The following is a 24,814-nucleotide window of genomic DNA, read 5'->3' on the forward strand; positions in this document are numbered from 1 at the left end:
CTTTGGATTGGCACAGCTCTGATCATTGCAGCCAATTGGGGAGTGAACCGGCAGATGGAGGAGCTCGCTCTCTCTCTCTCTCTCTCTCCCCCACTGCTTCTCCTTCTCTCTCTGTGTAACTCTTGACTTTCAAATGAATAGATAAATCTTTTTTAAAAATTGTGTATGTTATACCCCCAGGAGAGAGGGAATGATTTATTGAAGTTTTTAAAAAATAATATTAGCAAATATTACTGTAGACATTTATGCAAGATTTTAAAAATCAAAGGAAAATAAAGAAGGGAAAGAGGAAAATATTGTATACACATACCCATAAAGCTAGAGGGAAGTAATTAGGGAATGTAAATAGAAAAAGAGAAAAAGTTTCTTTCAAAAGTCTCTTTTTGGGGCTGGCGCTCTGGCATAGCAGGTAAAGTCGCTGCCTGTAGTGCCCGAATCCCAAATGGGGGCCAGTTCGAGACCTAGCTGCTCCACTTCCGATCCAGCTCTCTGCTATGGCCTGGGAAAGCAGTAGAAGATGGCCCAAGTCCTTGGGCCCCTACAAGCACATGGGAGACCCGGAAGAAGCTCCTGGCTCCTGGCTTCAGATCAGCGCAGCTCTGGCCATTGAGGCCAACTGGGGAATGAACCAGCGGATGGAGGACCTCTTTCTCTGCCTCTCCTTCTCTCTCTGTGTAACTCTGACTTCCAAATAAATAAATAAATCTTTTTTAAAAAAAAAAAAAAAGTCTCTTTTCTGTATAAAACAAAATTTTAGGATAAACTAATATCCAGAATATTATACAAAAGCCTCAATGAATATATAACCATTTCCCTTTCTAGAATCAGTTGTCTTTTTTTTTTTTTTAAGATTTATTTTATTCATTTGCAAGAATTACAGAGAGAGGCAGAGAGAGAGAAAGGTCTTTCATCTGCTGGTTCACTCCCCAAATGGCCACAACAGCCATTTGGGAATCTGGGCCACCTTCTGCTTTCCCAGGCGCATTAGCAGGGAGCTGGATCAGAAGAGGAGCAGCCAGGATTTGAACCGGCGCCCATATGGGATGCTAGCACCGCAGGCTGGGGCTTTAACCTGCTTTGCCACAGCACTGGCCCCAAATGAGTTGTCTTTCAATGTTGAAATGTAGCATTTAGCTTGGGATTGCAGTTTCTAAGCAGCTTTGAAAACGTTTTTCTGTAGGTCCTCTGGACCCCCCAAGTGCTGCCAAATGGTGTCCAGTTCTCCCGCGTCAGTGCAGATGGTGAAGAAGGCTACCCCGGAGAGTTAAAAGTCTGGGTGACGTACACCTTGGATGGCGGGGAGCTCGTGGTCAACTACAGAGCACAGACCAGTCAGACCACTCCGGTCAATCTCACCAACCATTCTTACTTCAACCTGGCAGGCCAGGTAAGTGAACTTGCTTCTGCTGTCCAGCTGTCACCTGTGTGCTTGGTGGAATGACTCGGGGTGGTGTGGCAGGTGGGCGCAACCCAGTATGGAATTATCCCAGCATAAGGTCACCAGCATGATGATGTAAAGGGCCCAGCAGAGCATCTGGGATAAAGTAGGTGCTCAATAAATGGAAACTATAGAAAAAGACAGGATGAGTACATCATACAGCCAAGGCAAGTATCTGTTTCCCATGGGCTTTAGACAAGTAACTAGCACTTGCAAGGACTCCCTGCTTGTCACACGTGCTTAGGTTTGCTTCCCTTATTCTGTTCCTCCTCCCACCCAAATGACTTCCAATGAAGGGACCTTCTGCTCTTGGACCTTTGGAAATGCATGTGGCTGCCCCCTTGAGGTTGCGACACTTGCACGTGTGCTCCAACGGTGCAGCCCCCAGCTCCTCCCGCGGCTCCTGGCACCCAGTCATGCCCTGCACAGTGCAGTGGAAGGAACATGGAACCGCAGCTTGGAAGACCTGGGTTTTCTAGACTGATAGGCATACTGTCCATTTCATAATAACGGCTTCCTACTATTTGTTAGCCAGTGTGGGAAGCACTTTATGAAGTCATTGGTAAAGATATGACAATTAACTCAACATGGTATAAACTCCAGGGGGAAGACATTAAAATGTCCACCTACAAGTGCTATAGACCCATTGGCAACTCCCCTTTAAACTTCCTCATTCCCTCTGAGTAGTAACAGTTTAGCGTGTTGACCGAGACCATCACATGAGATAAAAGAAAAAACTTGGCCAAATTCTGTAGATTGTATCTATTATTTCCTCTTAATCTGAGGACTCAGCATTGTCACTCTAATCACCTTGGCCTGATTTCCCACCACAGGGTGGTGTTTATACTCAACCAGTAATATCTTGCAGTCTTGTGCACTTAGGAGTCTGTTGGTGATCTGCTGACTTTTTTTTTTCTCTAGAATTTTCTCAAATAGTGGAGTTTATTGATTCTTATGTAATTTCCAAATTTCCCTCTTAAAAAAGAAGAAAGGTGGGGCTGGTGTTGTGGCACAGGAAGTTAAGCCACTGCCCATGGCGCTGGCATCCCATATCGAAGCACTGATTCAAGTCCTGGTTGCACTGCTTATGATCCAGTTCCCTGCTATGTTTCTGGGAAAAACAGTGGAAGGTGCTTAGGCCCCTGCCACCCACATGGGAGACCCAAATGGAGTTCCAGGCTCCTGGCTTCAGCCTGGCCCAGCCCTGGCTGTTGTAGGCATTTGGAGAGGGAACCAGCCAATTGAGGGTCTTCTGTTTGTCTGTCTCTGCCTTTTAAAGAAAAATTAAAGTAAATAACTAATTTTTTAAAAGTTCAGACAGAGGCCGGCGCCGCGGCTCAATAGGCTAATCCTTCGCCTGTGGTGCCAGCACACCGGGTTCTAGTCCCGGTCGGGGTGCCGGATTCTGTCCCGGTTGCCCCTCTTCTAGGCCAGCTCTCTGCTATGGCCCGGGAAGGCAGTGGAGGATGGCCCAAGTGCTTGGGCCCTGCACCCACATGGGAGACCAGGAGAAGCACCTGGCTCCTGGCTTCAGATCAGCGAGGTGCGCTGGCCACGGCGGCCATTAGAGGGTGAACCAACGGCAAAAGGAAGACCTTTCTCTCTGTCTCTCTCTCTCACTGTCCACTTTGCCTGTCAAAAAAAAAAAAAAAAAAAAAAAAAAGTTCAAACAGAAATAGAACAAAATGTAATTGCTTTTAGTAGGTAGTGGATGGTTGTGATTTTCCTCTGTTTCCCACATTTTTGTACACATAGGGCATCCTACTTTTCAATGGGAGGGAGATCCAGAGGAATAAGTTGGGAAATAAAAAGTGGAGGTGGGCGTTAACCCTTGTGGCTAGGATGCCTGTGCCCCTTGTTGGAGTACCTAGGTTTGCTTCCTGGCCCCAGCTGCTGATTCCAGCCTCCTGCTGATGCAGACCTTGGGAGGCAGTGGTGATGGCTCAAGTCATTGAGTTTCTGTGATTCATGTGGGAGACCTGGATTGAGTTTCTGGTTCCTGGCTTCAGCTATGGCCTGGCCTTAGCTGTGGCAGGCATTTGAGGACTGAACCAGCAGATGGAAGTTCTCTCTCTCTCTTTCTGTCTATATTTCTTTCTCCCTCTCAAATAAATACATTCAATTTTTTTTTTAGAAGAGAAAGTGAAAGAGTGTATGAACTACCCTAACTGCAGGTGTGTTCCATTGAAGAAGATATCTGGGAAAGAAAGGTTTGCTAAGGCCATTCCCATTGACCACCCTTCGGACCTTCCAGGAGGGACAGGGATTTCTGAGTCTCTTCCCAGAGGCTGGATAGTTTCCGGGATCACAGACCCCACCCAGAGGGTGGTCTGTGTGTGCTCCCTTCCAGATGCTGTTGGTGCTCAAATCCACAGCACCTGCGTCAGGGGTGAAGCTGGCCGGGCCTGGACTCAAGGGTGCATCTTGAGAACATCTCTTGCCCTAACCTGGGGAGCATTATCATCTGTCTCAAACCCTGATTTTTAAAGGAGTCAGCGCATCTTATGTTCTCATTTGTTGTTTGTTTGTTTTTTTAAATTTAACATGCAATATTTTTGTTCTACATGGGGCCCAAGCACTGGCTTATCATATCTGAGGGTTGGAGGCCTGCGGGGAGGGGAGAATTGTGTTTTTCAAAGAATGGAAAAGATGTGTAAGTTGCAGAGCTTTTGTTTTGTTTTGTTTTTCTGTGCCTTCCTATGAGTAACAGAGCTCTGGGAGCACATGTCTCTTATTGAAATTTCACCTCAAGAGCTATGAAAGCAAGGTCTGGGGCAATTTGAGATGAGAAGCAGCCGCTGTGGTTCTGGTATGACTGGGTAGACAAGTCATCAAGAACCCAGGTTCTTCCATCTTCTCATTCTCCTTCCACAGTGTTTTGGCTTGTCTTCAAGCTCATCCCCTCTAGGTCACAAGATGGTTGCCACTTCCTCATACGGTCGTATCCAAGGACAAAAAGAACCTATTCCTTTTTTCATATCTCTAAAGTTCCCTTTTTTTAAAAAAAAAAAAACAAGCAAAACTTTTTCTAGAGGGCTCTCATCTCAGAGGGCCCCCATCAGACTTTCTGTCACATTCCTTTGTCTGGAGTCTGCCAATCTGGAGTTTGCCAATCCTGGTCGCCAGCATGGGAATTAGACCAGTCAAAATTGGGGGGGAAATACATGGTCTGGGGTAGAACTCAGCAAGTCAGCTTCCACCAGGACAGTGGGAAGGTGCAGGTTAAGGAGCTGCTGTGGCTTTGCAGCCAAGAGTGTCTGTTGCTTCCTGCTAGAGGTGGTGAGAGCCGAACGAAGCCAGCGGTAGCAGCAGTGCACACACATGTGCTTAAAGCCTCGTGCAAGTCATAATGGACGCTGTAAGGTTTGTGTCGCAAACTAGTAGCAGTCAAGCCAAGTTAACCAAAGCCCGGATTCAGAGGGAGCCTCAAGGTTTGCTGTGATTCATCAGCACTGAAAGGAAATGAACCCAACAGGAAAATTCCACCACAGATCAGTAGCTTTTTCCAGACCAGAGCATTCGTAAGACAAGGCATGCTTCTTTTTAAATTAATTAATTAATTTGAGTGGCAGAGAAAGAGAGAGAGATTCCCATCTGCCCAAATGTCCACAAGTGCAGGAGGTGGGCTGGAGCCAAAGCCGGGAGCCGGGAGCTCCCACATGAGGGACAAGGACTCAGTAAGCTGAGCCATCACCTGCTGCCTCCCTGGGCGTGGGTTAGCAGGAAGCTGGGGTTGAGAGCTGGAGTGGGTTCTTAAACCCAAGTCCTGGGATACAGGATGCAGGCATCGTAACCACCAGGCCCAGCATGTTAGGAATGTGAGTGCTGTTTTGGGAGCCCGTGACCACTAGGGGAGCAGGTACCTGATAAATATTCTTTTCCTTCCCCTGCCAGGCTTCTTCCTAACATCTCACGTTCATCAGTTTATTTGGTGTGTGATTTTCATGTAGGTTCATTTTCTTCCTGTCCTTGGCAAAAAAACAAAAACAAAAAACAAAAAAAAAGGAAATTCCTAAGCAGCTTTATTTGTAATAGCAAAGCAGTAAAAACAACCCAAAAGTCCATCATCAGGAGGATCAATAAGCAAATCTTTTTTTTTTTTTTTTTGACAGGCAGAGTGGATAGTGAGAGAGAGACAGAGAGAAAGGTCTTCCTTTTTGCCGTTGGTTCACCCTCCAATGACCGCTGCGGCCGGCACATCGTGCTGATCCGAAGCCAGGAGCCAGGTGCTTCTCCTGGTCTCCCATGCGGGTGCAGGACCCAAGCACTTGGGCCATCCTCCACTGCCTTCCCGGGCCATAGCAGAGAGCTGGCCTGGAAGAGGGGCAACTGGGATAGAATCTGGTGCCCCGACTGGGACTAGAACCCGGTGTGCCGGCGCCACAAGGTGGAGGATTAGCTTGTTAAGCTACGGCGCCGGCCTTTTTTTTTTTTTTTTTTTTTTTTGACAGGCAGAGTGAACAGTGAGAGAGAAAGACAGAGAGAAAGGTCTTCCTTTGCCGTTGGTTCACCCTCCAATGGCTGCCGCGGCCGGCACGCTGTGGCCGGCACACCGCGCTGATCCGATGGCAGGAGCCAGGTGAATAAGCAAATCTTGATAAGCAATGGAACAGTACTTAACAAGAAAAAGGGACAGATTACTGATGCAGTGGTGCATAGTGTTGAAGCACTTAGGGACCAAAGAATATAAACTCAACGGTTCTGTCTGTGGGAAGCTCTGGAACGAGCAGAACTAATCTGTAGCAACAGAGATCAGAGCAGTGTTCTGGTTATAAATAGGTATTGATTTCAAAACGTAAAGTAGGGAGGAAGGAGGCAGGCACCCAGCTCAGAACTAGGACCAGGCAAGCAGCTAAGATAGGGAGTGTTGGCGGAAGGGAGACCTCTGGCCTGGCCGCCTCCCCGGAAGAATATGAGTGAATCCGTTCTTAGGTAGAAGAGCCTCCGAGTAGTGCAGTTTCTACCGTGTTTAGACACGGAATCGTGGGGTGTCTGAACCCAGCCTCTGTTCCCAGCTGACCTGCAGCTCTCTGTGCCTCTGTCTGCTTCCTCCAGGGGGCCCAGCAGAGGCTTCAGCTCAGCTGCGCTCAGGGCTTCCCACCCTTGGCACTGTAGACATTTTGAGCCAGAAGACCCCTCACTGTGGCAGGGTGGACCGCCGTGCTGTGCATCAGAGGAGGTTTTTAGTAGCTTGCTGGTCTCTTTCCACTGGGTGCCGGGGTGTCACCACCACCACCAGACATTGTCAGATGTCCCCTGTGGGTAAGCTGAGAACCCCTCACTTAGCTGATTCATGAGCATTTACTAAGTACAGTCCTCACCTTGCTACCCCTTCCCCATATCCTTCTATGAAGCTTTAAAGTATACTACTACTTTTTTTTATTTATTTGAAAGTCAGAGATACACAGAGAGAGAAGGAGAGGCAGAGAGGTCTTCCATCCACTGGTTCAATTGGCCACAATGGCCAGAGCTGCGCCAATCTGAAGCCAGGAGCCAAGAGCTTCCTCTGGGTCTCCCAGGTGGATGCAGGGGGCCTGGGCTATCTTCCACTGCTTTCCCAGGCCATAGCAGAGAGCTGGATCGGAAGTGGAGCAGCCAGGTCTTGAACCAGTGCCCATAAGGGATGACGGCACTGCAAGCGGCAGTTTTACCTACTACACCACAGCACAAGCCCCTCTGTCACTCTTTCAAATAAATAAATATTTTTAAAAATATGAGTTTATTTTGGTGCAAAAAATTGTTTTCATAATACATGGAAAATGTGTATTATGAAAAAACCTCATGCATTTCAAAAAAATTTTCACACCAAAACAAAGTCATACTTTTTTTTTTAAGATTTATTTTATTTATTTGAAAGACAGAGTTACAGAGAGAGGCAGAGACAGAGAGAGAGGTCTTCTATCCACTGGTTCACTCCCCAGATGGCCGCAACAGCCAGAGCTGCGCCGATCCGAAGCCAGGAGCCAGGAGCTTCTTCTGGGTCTCCCACGTGGGTGCAGGGGCCCAAGGACTTGAGCCATCTTCTACTGCTATTCCGGGCCATAGCAGAGAGCTGGATCGGAAGAGGAGCAGCTGGGACTAGAACCGGTGCCCATATGGGATGCTGGCGCTTAAGGCTGAGGCTTTAACCCGCTGTGCCACAGTGCTGGCCCCAAAAGTCATACTTTTAATTCCATTTTCTTCAAACTTTTTAAAATGCCTTCATCTGAGGAGAGTGGAAGAAACTCCCACAAGCCAAGATCTAAAGAGTTTCAAACCATTGTGATTTCCATGACGTTTTTTCAGTGTTTATTTTCATCCACTTGAAAGGCAGAGAAAAGGGAGAGGTATGCATAGAGAGATCTTCCATCCACTGGTTCACTCCCCAAATGCCCACGACAGCTGGATCTGGGCTAGGATGAAGCCAGGAGCCCAGAACTCCATCCAGGTCTCCCACGTGGGTAGCAGGAATGAAAACACTTGGACCATCATCCGCTGGCTCTCATTATGCATCATCAGGAAGCTATATCAGAAGCAGAACAGTCTAGACTCAAACTGGCACTCTGACATGGCATGTGGGCCTCCCAAGTGGCTGCCTAACCTATAACACCATAACACCTGCCCCAGTTTCTTTGACTTTTGACCATCATTTTCCATGTAGGAAAAAATGAAATAAAGCATGCTAGGGTCATACTGAACAGCTTCTTCCAGTTGCTATTTGGAGGCCCTATCTACCTACACTTAAAGGATCATATTTAGTTGTCACCATTGACATTGGTCAAAGGAAAGTTCTAAAGTTTTTGTCAATGCCTGAAAATATTTTCACAAGAAGCAAATGTATGAAATAAGGCAAAGCACTAACCCTTCTTTTCTTTCTCCTACCTTTCCCTCCCAGGGTTCCCCAAATATATATGATCATGAAGTTACTATAGACGCTGATGCTTTTTTGCCAGTGAATGAAGCCCTTATTCCTACAGGTTGGTGAATTTAAAATTTTTTATGAGTATACAGAGCTGATGGTTTGAGGAACATTGAGAACTTCATTTGTCTAAAACTGTTTCCCTATTTATAGGCTGTGTGTGTATGTCCTTGTTGAACTGGATTGAGCTCATCTTGTTTATTATTATTTGTAATGAGAAGAACCTTGGTTCACAGAGGCAAAGGCATATGGAAAAAAAGGAGATTAGTTGGTTTCCAGGAGCTGGGGACGGAAGTTAACGAGTGATAGTAAATACAAGATTTCTTTTTTGGGTGATGAAAAGATTCTAGGATTAAATGGTGGTGAGGGCCACAAAACCTTGTAAATGCACTAAATTACAAACTTGAAAGTTAAGGAGGAATGTTGTGGTATGTCAGTATCTCAAGTAAATGAAAGAATGGGAGTGGGCTTTTGGCAGAGTGATTAAGATGCCTCTTGGGATACTCCATCCACACAGGAGGCTCCTGATTCTGGCTTCATGCTAATGCACACCGTGGGAGGCAGTGATGATGCTCAAGTAGTTGGGTCCTGCCACCCACATGGAAGACCCAGATTGAGTTCTGGGCTCCTGGTTTTGGCCTGGCCCAGCCCCAACTGTTGCAAGCATCTGGGGAAGTAAACCAGCAGATGGAAGCAAGTTCTCTCTATGCCTTTCAAATAAATAAATGAATTTTAAAATAGCTTAATGTGGTAGAATATGAGCAATTGAAAGCCAAGGGCGCTATGTTAACCAAGTCATCAAAGTTTATGTCACCAGTAATAAGATGTATTGACACCACAGCCTCCCTGTCTGAGTAGAAGACTTAGAAAGCGTGACGTTCTGGTCAAAGACGCACAACCTCACTCTAATCAGGAGACAACATCACATGAACCCAGTTGAGGACATTCTTTTTTTTTTTTTTTTTAAGATTTATTTATTTATTTGAAAGGCAGAGTTACAGAGAGGCAGAGGCACAGAGAGAGAGAGAGAGAGAGAGAGAGAGAATCTTCTATCTGCTGGTTCACTCCCTAGGTGGCTACAACAGCCAGAGCTGAGCTGATCTGGAGCCAGGAGCCAGAAGCTAGGAGCTTCTTCTGAGTCTCCCATGTGGGTGCAGGGGCCCAAGGACTTGGGCCATCTTCTACCGCCTTCCCAGGCCATAGCAGAGAGCTGGATCGGAAGTGGAGCAGCCAGGACTAGAACTGGCACCCAAATGGGATGCCGGCACTGCAGGCAGCGGCTTTACCCAGTAAGCCACAGCGCTAGCACCCTAAAACTTTTTTAAAAAAAGAAATATCAGGGCTAGTTGCTGTGGCGTCGTGGCTGCAAATCTGTTAGAATCCTATCATGCAAGTAAATAAGTTGCAGTAACTTCAGAACTCATGAAAAATGCATACTTTTTCTACCTGCCCATATATTGGCCAGTGTTGCATGTTATCTCTGTTTGCCCAATGACAGACAGATATCATAGTGGTTTTTTTTTTTCTTCCTCTTTTCTCAGAAGTGCTTAAGAAACAAGCTGATTGTATAACTCTTTGAAACTTCCTCAAAAAAAAAAAAAATGGTGGTAACCGCTACTTTGCAGTTCAGTGATATAAGAATTCACATGGCGGTACCACTGCAGCCAAGTACAAATCTCTAGGAGCCCAGATTTCATCTGATCTTAATGTTGACCAGAGGCCCATGAGCAGGTGGCTTCCTTTGGAGACCCCAGATTCAGAAATGGCTCCCCTGTGCTGCTGGGACTCCCCGGGAGCTGACTGTGCTGTGGTTGAATCAGCCGGGATCTTAACCATTAATTAGGAAAATGCCAGGATTGATAGAACTAGCAAGCTGGCACACAGGGGCAGCACTGCTGGAGGCTCCCGGATAGAGGAAATTGAGAGTTAAATAAAACCTAGGAGGGCAAATGGAAGTCTGCCAGGCAGCAGAGGAGAAAGGTGTTCTGGATTAAAAAAAAAAAAAAAAAAGAAAAAAGAAAGAAAGAAAAAAAGAAGCCTGAACAGTGTGGGAAGCAGCAAGACTGGCCCTCGGGGAAAAACTACATTTGCTTCTGGAGTAAAGAACATTTCAGGCTGCAAAGCAAACAAAACCATATTTGTTTAAATTATATTGGGGGGGGTGGGCTGTGAGTAGGGGATTTTTCCTGAGATTAAAAAGCGTGCATTTTAAGTGTCTGTCAACTTGACAAGGAAGGGAATGAGGGAAGGAATAACTCCAGTCAGGCAGAAGCACAAAATTGTTCACTGTGCGCTCAGTAATCGCAGAAGTCACGGCTCTGTTGCAACACGTGGGGTTCAGTGACACGTCCCTTATCTCTCTGGTTCTTGGTTTTCTAGTCTGCAAAACCTTGTTATGACCAAGTGATGTGCAAAGTTCACGTTCTTGAAGGATGTGTGCTGGTTGCCTCTGTTAAAGATGCTGGGTAGAAAATCCACGAGCATTGTAAAAGGAGAGCGTTGCCACATCCAGGGCAGCTTTCAGTCATCTGGAGTGAGATGCTTCAAAGTAGCCGACGGAGAAGCCAGCTAGTGGGTTTGTTCGAGACCCTCCTGCTCTCCCTGGCTTTTCCTGGGGTTGCCTTTGGCTGTGGAAAAGTCCTCAGAAAACAAAACAACCTACTGTATTAACAACTCTGATCCCTTTATATGAATGGCTTTTACTCCACAGATCAGTTATTTTGTTAACCATCACAGATCTCTGTCTTCTACCCCAAGTCCTTGTTTGAGTGTTTGTTTTTTAAATTCTTTTTCCTAGGGTCATAAAAATTATCATTAATTGTGCTTGGAGAAAAAAGTATCTCTTAACATCATTATAGCAGAAAAGGAACCTAGCACCAAGAAGTCTTTAACTGTGCCCAGGGCCACCAGGTCTGAAAAAGTGGCTCAAGTGGGAGAATTTGTGATGGATTTGGGAAAAGTTAAGGGTAACACTTTAACCATGAGGCCTTTTATCATATTGCTGACATCCCTTGAAATCTTTAAAAATATTTTTTTAATTTTTATTATCTGAGAGGCAGAGAAAGAGACAGAGAGATCTTCCATCTGTTGGTTCACTCTCCAAATGTCTGCAACGGCCAGGGCTGAGTCAGGCCAAAGCCAAGAACTGAGAACTCAACCCGGGTAGCAGCGTCCTGAGCCACCAACTGCTGCTTCTCAGGGCACACATTGGCAGGAAGCTGGATCAGGAGTAGTCAGGGCTCGAACCCACCGCTCTCATAGGGGCTGCGCGCGTTCCAAGCAACCTCATAACCACCGGGCCAAATGCCCGCCCCAAACATTCCTTGCATTCTCTGCGGGTTTGTCACAGGTGTCTAATTTGATGAATTATAATTTCTGCAGCTTCCTTTGATCAGCCTGCTCTTGACTTCAGCCAAGTCCTGTAGGGGTGCTGCTAAGATTCTGTCTGTGTGTGAAACAGGTTTGAAAGGCCTCTCCCTCCCCTCCTCCTTCTGTAGCTATGGATTTGTATTTGTTTTTCAACTCTGTTGTTTGCCCTTCATAAAAGCTCTAAGCTGAGCTATTCTTGAAGGGAATGCTGACACAGATCTAAACTTTGGGGGTGTTTTTCACCCTGGTTACAGACGCAAGTAAATAATTTTTCAGGCCATGGGAAAACCCATCATCATGAGAAAGTGACACCTTTTATTTTACAGTAACTGTGGCCGGGTGCTCCGTAAGAGAGGACCGTTCTCCCCTTGTGTGTTTTGGGAGGGACAGAGTCCTGGCCTCTCTTTGTTTGTCCCCTGCTCACTGACCTGGCATTATCACATGGAAGGGACAGGGATTCCATGGCCTGCCATTCCCTGGAGCCAAATCAAGGTCAATGTGATGAACCTCCCCCTGCCCGTAGAGCCCGTAGAGCCTCCACGTAGCTCTTTGCTCTAGCAGGACCCACAAGCCTCCGGGCGCCTTGCACGCCTGTTTTGCTCCTGTTCGTCTTCCTGTTGACAGTTTCTGGGGACATATAAGATGGCCTCAGCCCTTCCCGCCAATAAAGCGTGGAAAACAACAGCCTGTCCTATGTGGCTGCTTCCTCCTCCAGCTTCTTCAGCTTTCCTAAATATTCAAAGGCTGGCCTTTTCCCCACGCCCAGCGGAAAAGCCTCAGCGAGTGTAGGGGGCCGCAGCCTTCCAGGGAGCCCATTCAAGTCATTTAAAGCCATCCGCATCTACCCTTGGAAGTCCCCCACCACCTTGTCGGCCCTGGAAGGCTCCAAACGTGGGCAAATAAGATCCCTTGTGTGTTAAGCTGGCAGACTCCTGCATCTTGGCTCTTCTGCCTGGGGAAAAACAAAAAAGAAGGATCTTTTAAATAAAAGAATAGAATCCATCATCCAGCTTCTAAAACTTCCCAGGGTGAAATTCTGGGAGTCCTATGGGTGTTTTGAGCACACACTCGTTGCTCCCAGGTGCCTGTTGGCTGTGCTGGGGCAGGCGGCGCCCGCAGAAGTGGGAGGCAGAGCTTCTGCAGGCTCTTTTTACCCCCCGGGAGCCACAGCAAAGGTTTCAAAGCGGCTGAGCGGTCGGGATGCGTTCCTATGACTCTGATTCACTTAGCTCTGCTTCCTCAGATCAGCTGTTTTTAGCTATTTTTTATAAAATAACATCTGTCACCCATAAAGCAATTGCTCCTTTGTAGGATATGAGCACCCTCTCACAGAGACACCTTAAGGCTCGCCTGGAGTGATTTTCTTGTTGTCAGGGCTCTCCCAGAGGTGGAACTCCTACAACCCTTTTAACAGGACGGGCAGGTAGATAAGAGATGTCCAGAGACAGATCCCTGTGCCACCACGTCAGACCTGATTTAAGTTCTCTGTGGCCACAGGAGAACAAGAAAACTGGACCCTGGTGCCTTGCGCAGCTACCAAGCCAGCTGACTGTGAGCACACGAGAAAACCTAACCCTTCTGTTTCTCCAGGGGTGAATTCTTTGCCGGGGTTGCAAACTCGGCATTTCACTCTTTGACCTCGCATAGCCGTGAGAGTAGGAGGGCAGGGCTGGGCGCCTGCCTGGCACAACACTGCTGTGCACAGCACGCCTTGTGGCACTGAGGTCGTGGCTTTAAGATGTTACGGCACATCACTTTGTTTTCTTTTAAGTTTGTTTCTCTTTTTGTAGTAGTAATAGTAGACAAGGAATTAACAAAGCAAAAAACGAATGCTTTGCCTCTTTACCGAAGCATTCGTAGAATCCCCTCTTGCCCTTTTCCTTGAGAAAAGATACCTTTCGTTTTTATCAAAATTGAACCAATCCACTCAGTCCCTCAGGCCATCTGTGTTCACCTGCTGTTCTTGCCATACTCCATTTCTGAAAGCTCACACTCAAATTACATGAAAGCAACCCCATTTCGATAAAATTAGAACGCTGGGAGGAAAGGCTGACCACGAGGTTGCAGAGAGAGGCCCAGCAAGACTTTCGTATTTCATTTCAGCTTCTCCCAGTTCAACCTGCAATTTGGCAGATGATATAATTACTTCTCTGGGGGCAGGTCAGTATCTGCCCTGGAGAAATGACAAATTCCGAAGTTGTCTCCAGGTTCCAGGATACTGTAAATAAAGGCCATTTTGACCGTCATGTTTGAGTATTTGGATTTTAGTCTTTCTGGAGCTCCAGACAGAAGATTCCTGAGATCCTAGACACGTATTTGTTCCAACCACCCATTGATATGCCTCCGCCTTCCTTTCTACCTTGCCCACATCATTAGTCCATCAGGTCCTGCTGATTCTGACCTCCTAGGAACTGCTCACATCTGTCTCTGCACTGGGCGTCTTGATCATGGGACTCCGTCTCCGTGGCCACTGTCCTTGGTAAGGCCACATTTCTTGTCTCGATCAGTGCCTGACTTGAGTTATGAGTTTCCTAAGTTGGGATCAAGGATTGAATGAATTCTGGAGCCTGGAAAACAAACAAACAAAAAAGAACATCTCTCAAGATCTGGCTTCCATCTGGTCACTAAAGGTATCCATCCAAAATGCAAATCTTCCTTTATTCCAGCTTTAAAAGCCTCCTGCATGGCTCCCAGACCAGACACCAGCTGCCCATCTCTTACCAAGCCTCACTCACCTTCCCTCATTCAGCCCACCCCCTTCTTCATGGCACAAACCCCTACTCTTCCTTCAAGACTCATATTTTCTGCTTGGAAATCTTTCCCCCACTTCCTGGAAACAATTGGGTTTCTGTGACAAGTGGTTTTGTAATGACATAAGCCATTTAAGGCTCATCCCGTGCTCCTCCACATGTTGGCCACATGATCTCTCTAGACTTGTAGACTCAACATACAGAGTCCCTAGCGGGAGGGAGTGCGCTTCAGGCTTGGTCTCTTTGGGTTGAAGCTAGAAAACCATGCTAAACACAGAAATGAAACCAAGCGCTAAGTACCTAATGTGTATATTCTAAAACTAGCTACCGCTTCCTTTCCCCCACAGCCAGTATCCACTCTCCCCGCTTTAACACATTCGTTTGAAATGCAGTATGTGGTAATGTCATACGGTGTGGAAACTAGGATTCAGAAATCCAGGATACGGGTCTCAGCGCTAACCCTCTGAGCCTCATCAACCTAATTCTGTAAAATCTGATCCGATGAGGGTTCTTTAATTTGAACCCTGAGGTCCTGTCCATTTCTGATGCTCCTACTCACACACCACAGAGAATTCCAACTCCAGTGTTCTTAACCAGCACACTCAGGCATCTGGGCAGATGAGGACAACTTTGAGGGGTTCGTGAGCTGGATTCCATGTAGAACCCTGTGTGATTTGGCTGTTGGGAATAGCAATGCTGTGTTTTCCTTTCAGTGGTCCCCGGGATGGATCAGGTTTGGTTTGGGCCTCTTGCTAGTTCGTTCCCATTGGGTTTACGGAAAGGAGCTGCAGAAGGCTAGCTAGTGGAGAAAGATGGCAACCCAGAAAAGCAACATCCCTCAGCGCTACCCGGGGGAACCATAGCCGTGCAGGACTGGGGGTTGCTTGGCCAGCTTTTCTGTGTCTGCTTGGTCCAGCGAATGAAATGGCCTTTAAATGTCCACCAACCTTTGGTTCATTCAGGATTCAGACATAGGCTTCCGGCTTCACCCTGACTCAGCCTGGGTGTCGCAGGCATTTGGGGAATTAACCAGCAGATGGAAGATCTTCATGTGTCTCCCTCGCTCTCTGCCTTTCAAATGTAAGAGGATGGCGAAGGAGAAATAATAAATGAAAATAGAAGAAAGCACTTGAATTAAACTTGTGACATGGGGCCTTATGGGATGTTATATAATAGGTTCTTCCTAGATAGTGTCCTGGGAGGTTCAATTTAAGAACTCCAGGGACCTCTCCTCTCCCAGTAGCAAGGTGGTGCATTACTGAATCCCTTTTATAAAATGGACCCAAAGCTATTCATGTTCCCTGCTAGAAGACGCATCACTGCTACAAGATGGGCAAGCATGAGCCAGCATGGGAGAAATTTGGCAGGAAGAAAGCTCAGAACTTAGCAGTTGGCCAAGCAGTGTGCAATCCCTGTGAAAACTGCAGGCTAACAGCAAGTGAGTTTGTCAGAAGGGGAGTTATTTGCTGGCACTCTGACCACCACCCTTGGAGAGCTGATGCTTCACACACACACATTCCCTCCCCCCATCTCGGGCCTGCACGGAAGCAGGTTCTAATTCATTCCTGGTGCGCGGCAGTCCTCAGAGGTCACCCATCTGAAGGGTGCGTGTTAACTGTGGGCTTTGAACTTTGGGCCCGAGGCTAAGTGACTTCCCAGAGCAGACTAGCTTTCAGTTCTTTTGGCTTTTTTTTTTTTTTAAGATTTTTTTTTTTTTTTTTTTGAAATGGCATTGTGACACAGAGAGAGAGAGAGAAAGTGAGAGGAAGAGACAGAGAGAGAGATCTTTGATCTTTGATGCACTAGTTCACCCCCCAAGTGGCCACAACCATCTTGGCTGGGTCAGGAAGAAGCCAGGAGCCTGGAACTCCATCCAGATCTCCCACCTGGGTAGCAGGGACCCAGGTATTTGGGCAGTCTTCTGTTGCTTTCCCAGGTGCACTAGCAGGAAGCTGAATCACTTGCGAACAGCCAGGACATGAACCAGAATGCCCCTATAGGATGCCGGTGCTGCGCTTCAATGCCAGGCCTTGCTTTTGGTTCTGAATACATGTACAGAGCACCTACTGATTGCAGCATGCTGCCTGAGACCTGGCTATACGTAGAAAGGAGGCGGAACACTATCTTTGCATTTGTGACGCTCTCAGGGAGTGGGGCAGTGGTGGAGAACATGGCGGTGGGGTTAGGGGAGCAGAGAGGCAAGGGCGGGAGGAGGCCTTCTCATGGTCACGCTGGGCTATGAGGATCTAGCAACAAGGAGAGTGAGAGGGCCAGCGCACAGAAGGGGTGGCCTGTCAGTCAGAAGCCGGAAAGGCAGCTGGGTAGGGTGGGGCCTAGGACACCACAGTGAAGGCAGCATTCACTCTCAGGGCTGTGCACGTGCGAGGAGGCCTCCATCTGACAGTGTGTGCTGTGCTTAGCTTTTGCACCCAAGGCACTCTGCTTGGCCAGCCCTGCGGTTGTGTACAGTCAAAACTGGCTTCTGTGCCATGCTAAGGAGCCAGGATTTTATCTTTAGATTGTGAGGGCTTTGAAGCAGGGTTGGTGCTTTAGAAATACCTCCCAGGCAACTGTTGAGGTAGGGGCTGGCTGGAGACAGCGACAGTCAAGCGGCTGCTTTAACAGACCAAGTGGGAAGGAAGGGGGACCTATCCATGGGCCAGATGGCAGAACATAGTTTTATGAAATTTAGGAGGTAAAGATTAGGAGGCCTGACTTGAACATAGTGGATAAGGCGGCAGGAAGACGGATGGCTCCCGGGGTGGGGGTGGGGGAGCAGAGATGGAGATACTGAGTCATGAAGAGGGGAGGTGCAGGGGCTGGCACGGAGGAGGAGCAGCTGCGGAGAGCCAGGGGACGGGCTCAGAAACACGGGAGGTTAAGGTGCCTGGGGGGCATCTGGGTGGAGAGGAGCAGCAATCGGTGGGACCGGTGAGGATGCTGATGGGAGAGAAATGAGAGCTGGAACTACTCAGAGAAATTAGTGTGGACTTTGTAGCTTAAGCCAAGTGGATGTCCCAAGGAGGACGTGCAGAAGGCGCAGAGCAGTGGTCTGAGGCCCAGAGCGCCCCCTAGGGAACAACCCGCAGTCCTGGTGATTGGTGACCCCACCCTCGGGGTCAGAAGCCAGAGCCAGAGGAGTGAGGAGAGAGGCGGGAGCAGGTTTGCTTAGCATGGGGGTGGGAGTCTGCCTGTTCCAACAGTTTCCTGAGTGAGCTAACGGGAGGGACAGGTGTTGAAAACCACTGGACAAGCAGTGAGCAGAGGAAGAGAGGGCGCCGCCGGGAGGTGCGGCACACAGAGGGTGTTTTGAGGGGAAAGGAGCTGACTTGGGGCAAGTCACATGGGCCACAGGGTGCCGAGGAGCCACTCGAAAATTAAGACCCTGAACTTGAGGTGGTCTCGGCCGGTGCTTCTGTGAGTTTTGTCCAGTTCTCAGCAGCGTGCATTTGGGAGCAGAAAAGGCAGGCTGCGGGGTCGTCCACAGCTGGGGTATTGTCAGAGGCTGCTGGATGAGGATTACCGTGGAAGCGGCCACCATCAACCACGGTGGGCTCCAGGGAGGCAGTGAGGGGTGTGAGGAACGGCCCTGAAGACAGGAGTGTCACAGTGGCCTTACAGCTTGGGGGAGCAGGAAGGCCTGCTCATGCGCAGAGGGGGGGCTGCAGAGAGAAAGCGGGTGATGGACAGCAAATCCCCGGAGGCCATCCTGATGGGCTCTAAGACAGAAAAATACCAGGTCATGAAAATGCCTCCTGTGGGCCTACCTGTGAAGCGGAAAATTACCTTTTCACCAGCAAACGACCCAGACTGGGTTCAGCATTGTATGCAATATCCTGAAGCCATACCCTCCCCCACTGCAAGTCAGAGTAAAATCAGAAAACCTCCGGTGGAAAGGCAAAGAGAAAAGCAGCAGAAGAATAAAGCCACAAACTCAAAGCAGCGACAGAGGGAAAGGGGAAAAAAAATACACCCAGGCTTTGAGGTTGTGTGATCTATGAAGATTGATAGAAATGGTACCTAAAAAAAAAAGTCCCAAGGTGCTGTACTTGCCAACTGCTGGAATGAAGTAAAAATTCCCACCCAGGGTGTTACTTTTAATTATCATTCTCTTTATGTTGTTTCCTAAAATAATAACAGGCATTCTAGAGATGATTTACCAAGATGGCTTAATTAGGCATCAGATGAGTACCTGTGCCCAGGAGCCCCATTACCGCAGGCTCGCTTATGCAAATTGGACTGATGTGCTGAACCTGACTAGATGAAGAAACAGACATAATTGAGCAGCTGGGCTGGCAGCAGAGCTGGGCCATCCCCATGGAGACCAGGCTCCAGCACCGGGCCCTTCCTGTTACCCCAGCATCCCCCAGCTCTCTCTTTCACAGAGAAAGGAAGCAAGCAGCCCGTCACAGCCTGGGTCTTGCTCAGATCATCTCCACATCAGGGCTTTTCTGCTTTCCTGTGCACAGAGGTCACCTGGGAACTTGTTAGAATGCAGATGCCGATGCAGTGGTGGGAGGGGAGCCTGCAGGTTCCTGTTCCTGACAGTCGCCCAGGTCATGTGGTGCTGACAGTCCTCCTGGCCTGAGGTAGCTGTGTAACAGGCTCCAAAAGCTCCAAGTGGTCTCCCATGACCTTCGTTGCTTTTCCTGTTTCTAACAGCTATTGGATGCCTTTTGCTCCCCTCCTCCCTACCCTGTGGCCTCCTGTTGCCCCCTTAGCTGCCTTTAGTCAGCACCTCCCTCCAGACTCTGGGCTTCTCTCATTGAAAGCCAGCCTCTACAGGTCACTCTGCAGAGGGCTGTTCTCAGCCAGTGGCCTCCTAGATTAGATGAGTTAAAATGGTTATTTAAAATGGGAGAAATAACCAAGATACCACACTGTGTCCCCAAATGGAACAACTGCTGTGTTATTTTTGTTGCATACGCCAGTGGCCCTACAACCCTAGAATGTCACGGTTGGAAACCACTACCCACGGGCCTGGTATTTGAATCCCAGAGGTCTGAGCCCTGCCAGTACCCAGGGGCCTCTGGAACAGGGGGCTCACGTCCACCTTGGGTTAGGTTAGCATGTCAGAGAGGCCTTCCCAGTTCTGAGCTGGCATCTGTCTGTCCGAGCTGACTCACGTTTGGCCTAGTTCTGGGCCTTGGCTTCCTACAGAGCAGGCTGATGGCCTCAAAAGGCACTGTCGTGTCTCTCTGGAGTCTTTTCTTCAGGAAGGACACCCCAGATCCTTTGGCTGTTCTTTGTCAGCCATGATGTGGCTACTCTGAGCGTTTTCCTATGATCCTGCTTCTGTGTGTCTTGAATTTTGTCCACCTGAGATGCCCACACTACAAAAAGTAGCCCCATCTGTACCCTACCTCAGTCTAGACAATCTTTATGTGACTGCTGTTGAACTAGCTGCCTCTACATCCTTAACATCATTTCACACATGCCGTGGCTCAGCTATACCTCTCCCTAGTTGTTGATGACAAGAATTATACCTAACATCTCGGAAAGTGTAGCATGATGGTTAAGAAGACAGGCTCAGGTATGAGACTGCCAGGGTGGGAAGTACTGTGCTAAGCACCATGTAGGTGTCACCAGTCACTGTCACCATCCCTCTGTTAAGCATTTTACCTAAAGTAACTGGGTTAATCCTCATAACATCTTCATGATGTAGACGTTATTATTATCCTAATTTGCAAGTGAGGAAATAGAACCTCAAAATATTACCTTTTGTGCCTGGGGTTATAGTTACAATCTAAACCTCAGCAGTGTTGGCTGGTTGGTTGGTTTTGTTTTGTTTTTGACAAGTGCCTAACCATATAAACTCCTGATCATATTGTAAGTGGCATTTCACCCATACTTTGCCCTGTCTTTGAGATTCCTGGTTGTGTCTGTCCATGTGTGTCTGCCTACCAGCTTCGTGCTGTCTGTCCTAGTTTGAGAGACTCTTCTTGTCTTCTTCTGACGTCCACAAGGTCAAAGTCCACTTGGTAATTCCCTTATAGACTCTGCTCACCCAAACCCAGGTACTTCAGAGTTCCCACAGCCGCCAGCCTCTGTACCTGGCCGTATTTGTACTTGGTTCCTGATGAGCATGCTGCCGCCTACCTTTCAGATCTCCATGTCCCAGGATAGACAATAGCTCCCCACACTTACAGTTTGTGCAATCAGTCGTCTGGGCAGTACCAATGCAAGAGACAAGTGGAATGCAGGATCGGCAGAACACACATCCCTGAGAGGATCACAGACAGTTATTTCCTGCAGATACTTAAAGTAGAAGGCAGGGCTTCCTGCCTCTGACTCCAACTAGACCACAGACTACAGCAGCCATGGTGGTGTGAACATTTCTATAAAAGAGGCTTGTGGCAGCAGTCTCATCAGGAGGGAGGCTTGGCGCTTTGTTTTGGGTATTAGTCTGGATGCTGAATATACCCCCAAGGGCCTATGTATAGAGGTTTGGTCCCCGCAGTCTCATGTTAATGATACCAGGAGAATGGGAACTTAATCCAATTATAGTGTCTGGGAGGTGGTGATTGGATTGGGTCTTTAGGGTGGAGCCCCCATGATTAAATGCTGGTGGCTCTATAGGAGATCACGTGGGCACAGACAAGCTGGCTCCCTCTTGCCCTGTGATACTCTGTACCACCTCAGAACACCAGCAACAGAGGCCAAACCAACTGATCTTGGACTGTGAACCTCCAAAACCATGAGCTGAAACAAACCTCCTTTCCTTATGCAGGTTGTTGCCTCAGGTGTTTCATTGTAGTAACAAAAAGCTGACTTATGCATGGGGTTTGCCTTCAATTTAGATTATTTATTTGGGGCAATTTGAAAGGAGGGGAAGGGCTGCTGGAGGTTATAGTAGCTAAGTACCCCATGGAAAGCCATTTCATGGCAGCTGTGCCAACTGACAAGAGAGGCTGGACTGATTTGCCCCTGATTTGCTGGATCTGGTCTCTGACCCTGGCTATTACCATAATGGAGCTGTGTTTCATTATTGTCCTTTTCATAGGCCAGGGTATCTACCACCTGTCCCTGGTGTTTTTTTTTTTTTTTTTTTAAGGCAGAGTTACACACAGAGAGAGGGAGAAAAAGGGGGGGGGGGGGGATGGAGAGATCTTTAATCCTGCTGGTTCATTCCCCAAATGGCCACAAGGGTTAGGGCTGTGCCGGGCCAAAGCTAGGAGCCAGAGGCTTCTTCTGGGTCTCCTATAAGGGTATCAGGAAACCAGGGACTTGGGCCATTTTCCACTGCCTTCCCAGGTGCATTAGCAGGGAGCTGGATCAGAAGTAGAGCATCCAGGACTTAATCTGGTACACATATGGGATACCCGCATTTCAGGCAGTGGCTTAAACCAGGTATGCTGTAACGCTGACCCCCTTATTCTTTTTTTTTTTTTTTTTAATTTTATTTATTTGACAGAGTTGCAAACAGTGAGAGAAAGAGAGAGAGAAAGGTTCTCCTTCTGTTGGTTCACTCTCCAGATGGCCGCAACAGCCGGAGCTGTACCGATCCGAAGCCAGGAGCTAGGTGCTTCCTCCTGGTCTCCCATGCAGGTGCAGGGGCCCAAGCACTTGGGCCATCCTCTACTGCTATCCCAGGCCACAGCAGAGAGCTGGACTGGAAGAGGAGCAACCAGGACTAGAACCAGCACCCATATGGAATGCCAGTGCCGCAGGCAGAGGATTAACCAAGTGAGCCAGGGCACTGGCCCCAGCCCCTTATTCTTTTTTAAAGATTTAATTTATTGGGCCGAGACTGTGGTATAGTGGGTAAAGCTGCCACCTGTAGTGCTGGCATCACATATGGGTGCCAGTTCTAGTCCCGGCTGCTCCACTTTCAACCCAGCTCTCTGCTATGGCCTGGGAAAGCAGTAGAAGATGGCTCAAGTCCTTGGGCCCCTGCACCTGCGTGGGAGACCTGGAAGAAGCTCCAGGCTCCTGGCTTTAAATTGGCACAGCTCCAGCTGTTGCAGCCATTTAGGGAATGAACCAGTGGATGGAAGACACACTCTCTCTCTCTCCCTCTCTCTCTCTCTCTCTTTCTCTCTGCCTCTCAAATAAATAAATATTTAACAACAACAACAAAAAGATTTAATTTATTTGAAAGGCAGAGTGACACAGAGAGGAGAGAGAGAGAGAGAGAGAGAGAGAGAGAGAGAGAGAGAGAGAGAATCTTCCATCCACTGGTTCACTCTGCAAGTGGCTGCAACCACCAGATCTGATCCAGGCTGAAGCTGAGAGCCAGAACCTCCATCATGGTTTTCCAACTGGCCCAAGTAGTTGGGCCATTGTATCCTTCCCAAGTGCATTACCAGGAATTGGAAATGGAGCAACCGGGAATTGAACCAGCACTCTGATAGTGGATGCCAACATCACAAGTGGCGGCTTAACCCGCTGCGCTACAATAACTGCTCCCCGCCCCGCCCCCAGTGCTCTTCTTGGCTTCCTGTGAACTGTGACTGTGGGAGCCTTGTGAATCTTGGAGGAGGGCAGAGGCCCTGGGACCTGGGACTGCCATCAGTCTTTCTTCCCCCATCACACCGCCATTGCTAGAGCCTGCTTGGAGGGCTATGAAGCAGCAAAGCAAGTGTGTAAGAAACTCCTTCCTCCCCTAGTGTTCCCCTGTGAAATCAGCAAGCAGACTCCAAATGCTGCCTGTCGGTGTGGCCAGGAGAAGAGCTGTCCCTCTCATGCCAGGACAGTCAGCCACCATCGGCAGACTGAGCCCAGTGGAGGATCCAGGGAAGGCTGTCTTGGTTCTCATAGAGCAGCATTTGGCCTTAGCAATGCACCTGATCTTGGGCAACGGTCACCCTCACATGCCATGAAAACTTATGGGGCAGGCAGAGGAGCTCCAGCCAGAAACAGAAAGTACTTGAGACCTTAGTGAAGGCCCTTGGCGTGACCTTCAGTGGCTGTTGACCAAGATGATTTTCACATAATCCTCAGGAAATCAGTGGTTTAAGGCATAGACTCAAATCGATTGCCCAGGTAAGAATCTACCAGTTCTGTGATCCTGGACAAATTATTTAAGTTCTGTAGGACTCATGTGTAAAATGAAGGTAAGAATTGGACCACCAGGGCTGGCACTGTGTTGTAGCAGGCACATCCTCTGTCTGCACCATTCCATATGGGCCCCAGTTCCTATTCTGGCTGCTCCACTTCTGATCCAGCTCCCTGCTAATGGCCTGGAAAAAAGCAGCAGAAGATGGCTCATATGTTTGGGCCCCTGCACCCACATGGGAAATCAGGATGAAGCTCCTGGCTCCTGGCTTCAGCCTGGCCCAGCCCTGGCTATTGTGGGCATCTGGGGAATGAACCAGCAGATGGACGACCTCTCTGTCTCTCCCTCTCTGTAACTCTGACTTTCAAAATAAATCTTCTAAAAACAACAACAAAAGAATTGCACCACTTCATTGGTTGTGAAGCCTAAATAAAGAGATAATACATGTAAAGTACTTTAGAACCGTCCCTGGCATTTAGTAAGAGCTTTGTGAGTTTTGACTATTAATGTTACCACTAAGCCGGTGCCGCGGCTCAGTAGGCTAATCCTCTGCCTTGCGGCGCCGGCACACCGGGTTCTAGTTCTGGTCGGGGCGCCGGATTCTGTCCCGGTTGCCCCTCTTCCAGTCCAGCTCTCTGCTGTGGCCAGGGAGTGCAGTGGAGGATGGCCCATGTACTTGGGCCTTGCACCCCACGGGAGACCAGGAGAAGCACCTGGCTCCTGCCATCGGATGAGTGCGGTACGCCGGTCGCAGCACGCCGGTCGCAGCACGCCGGCCACGGCGGCCATTGGCCATTGGAGGGTGAACCAGCGGCAAAAGAAGACCTAACATCATCATCCTCATCACCACCACTTACTGAGTGTTGAATAAATGCCAGACACTGCACTAAGCACGTATTAGTCCACTGACATACCCTTCGTAATAGGTGTTAACCCTGCGCTTCAGTTAAAGAAACTGAAAACTGGAAAGGTTAAGGAACCTACACACAACTAAAAAACGAAAGTAATTGGTGGAGTGAAATCTGTCATCAGGTGTCCCTGTCTGCGGAGTTAATTTGTCAGTTTCCCTCTGCTCCTGCTCACAGCGGCAGCGTATTGCAGAGTCTTCCTCTGCGCTGGGTAAGTGCTGAGCACTCTCCCTGCCTTATCTCATTTAGCATCCACAATCATGCCTGATCGCTGGTGGTCCCCATTGTACAGATGAGAAAATCAAGGCTCTGGGATATTTACAGCACAGAAAGCCAGGATTTAAACCCGGGCCTTCCTGACTCTAAAATCCTTTCTGTTGATCTGACAAGCAGGTGGACAGGATGCCCTGGCAGGCTGATCACAGTCACGGGCGAGCATGACTTCTGAGACCC

General features: G+C 48.4%; 1 protein-coding gene across 1 annotated transcript in view; it reads left to right on the forward strand.

The window, feature by feature from the left end:
- The window catches only part of GALM (galactose mutarotase), a 61,487-nt gene that overhangs the window by 17,641 nt on the left and 19,032 nt on the right, over positions 1-24,814 (forward strand). Inside the window, exons 3-4 of the mRNA XM_062209293.1 lie at positions 1,181-1,387; positions 8,313-8,394. Of these exons, the coding sequence (XP_062065277.1) occupies positions 1,181-1,387; positions 8,313-8,394 (289 nt within the window). The remainder of the gene's footprint in view (positions 1-1,180; positions 1,388-8,312; positions 8,395-24,814) is intronic.

The sequence above is a fragment of the Lepus europaeus genome, chromosome 13 (genome assembly GCF_033115175.1).
Source record: "Lepus europaeus isolate LE1 chromosome 13, mLepTim1.pri, whole genome shotgun sequence".
Classification (NCBI taxonomy): Eukaryota; Metazoa; Chordata; class Mammalia; order Lagomorpha; family Leporidae; genus Lepus; species Lepus europaeus.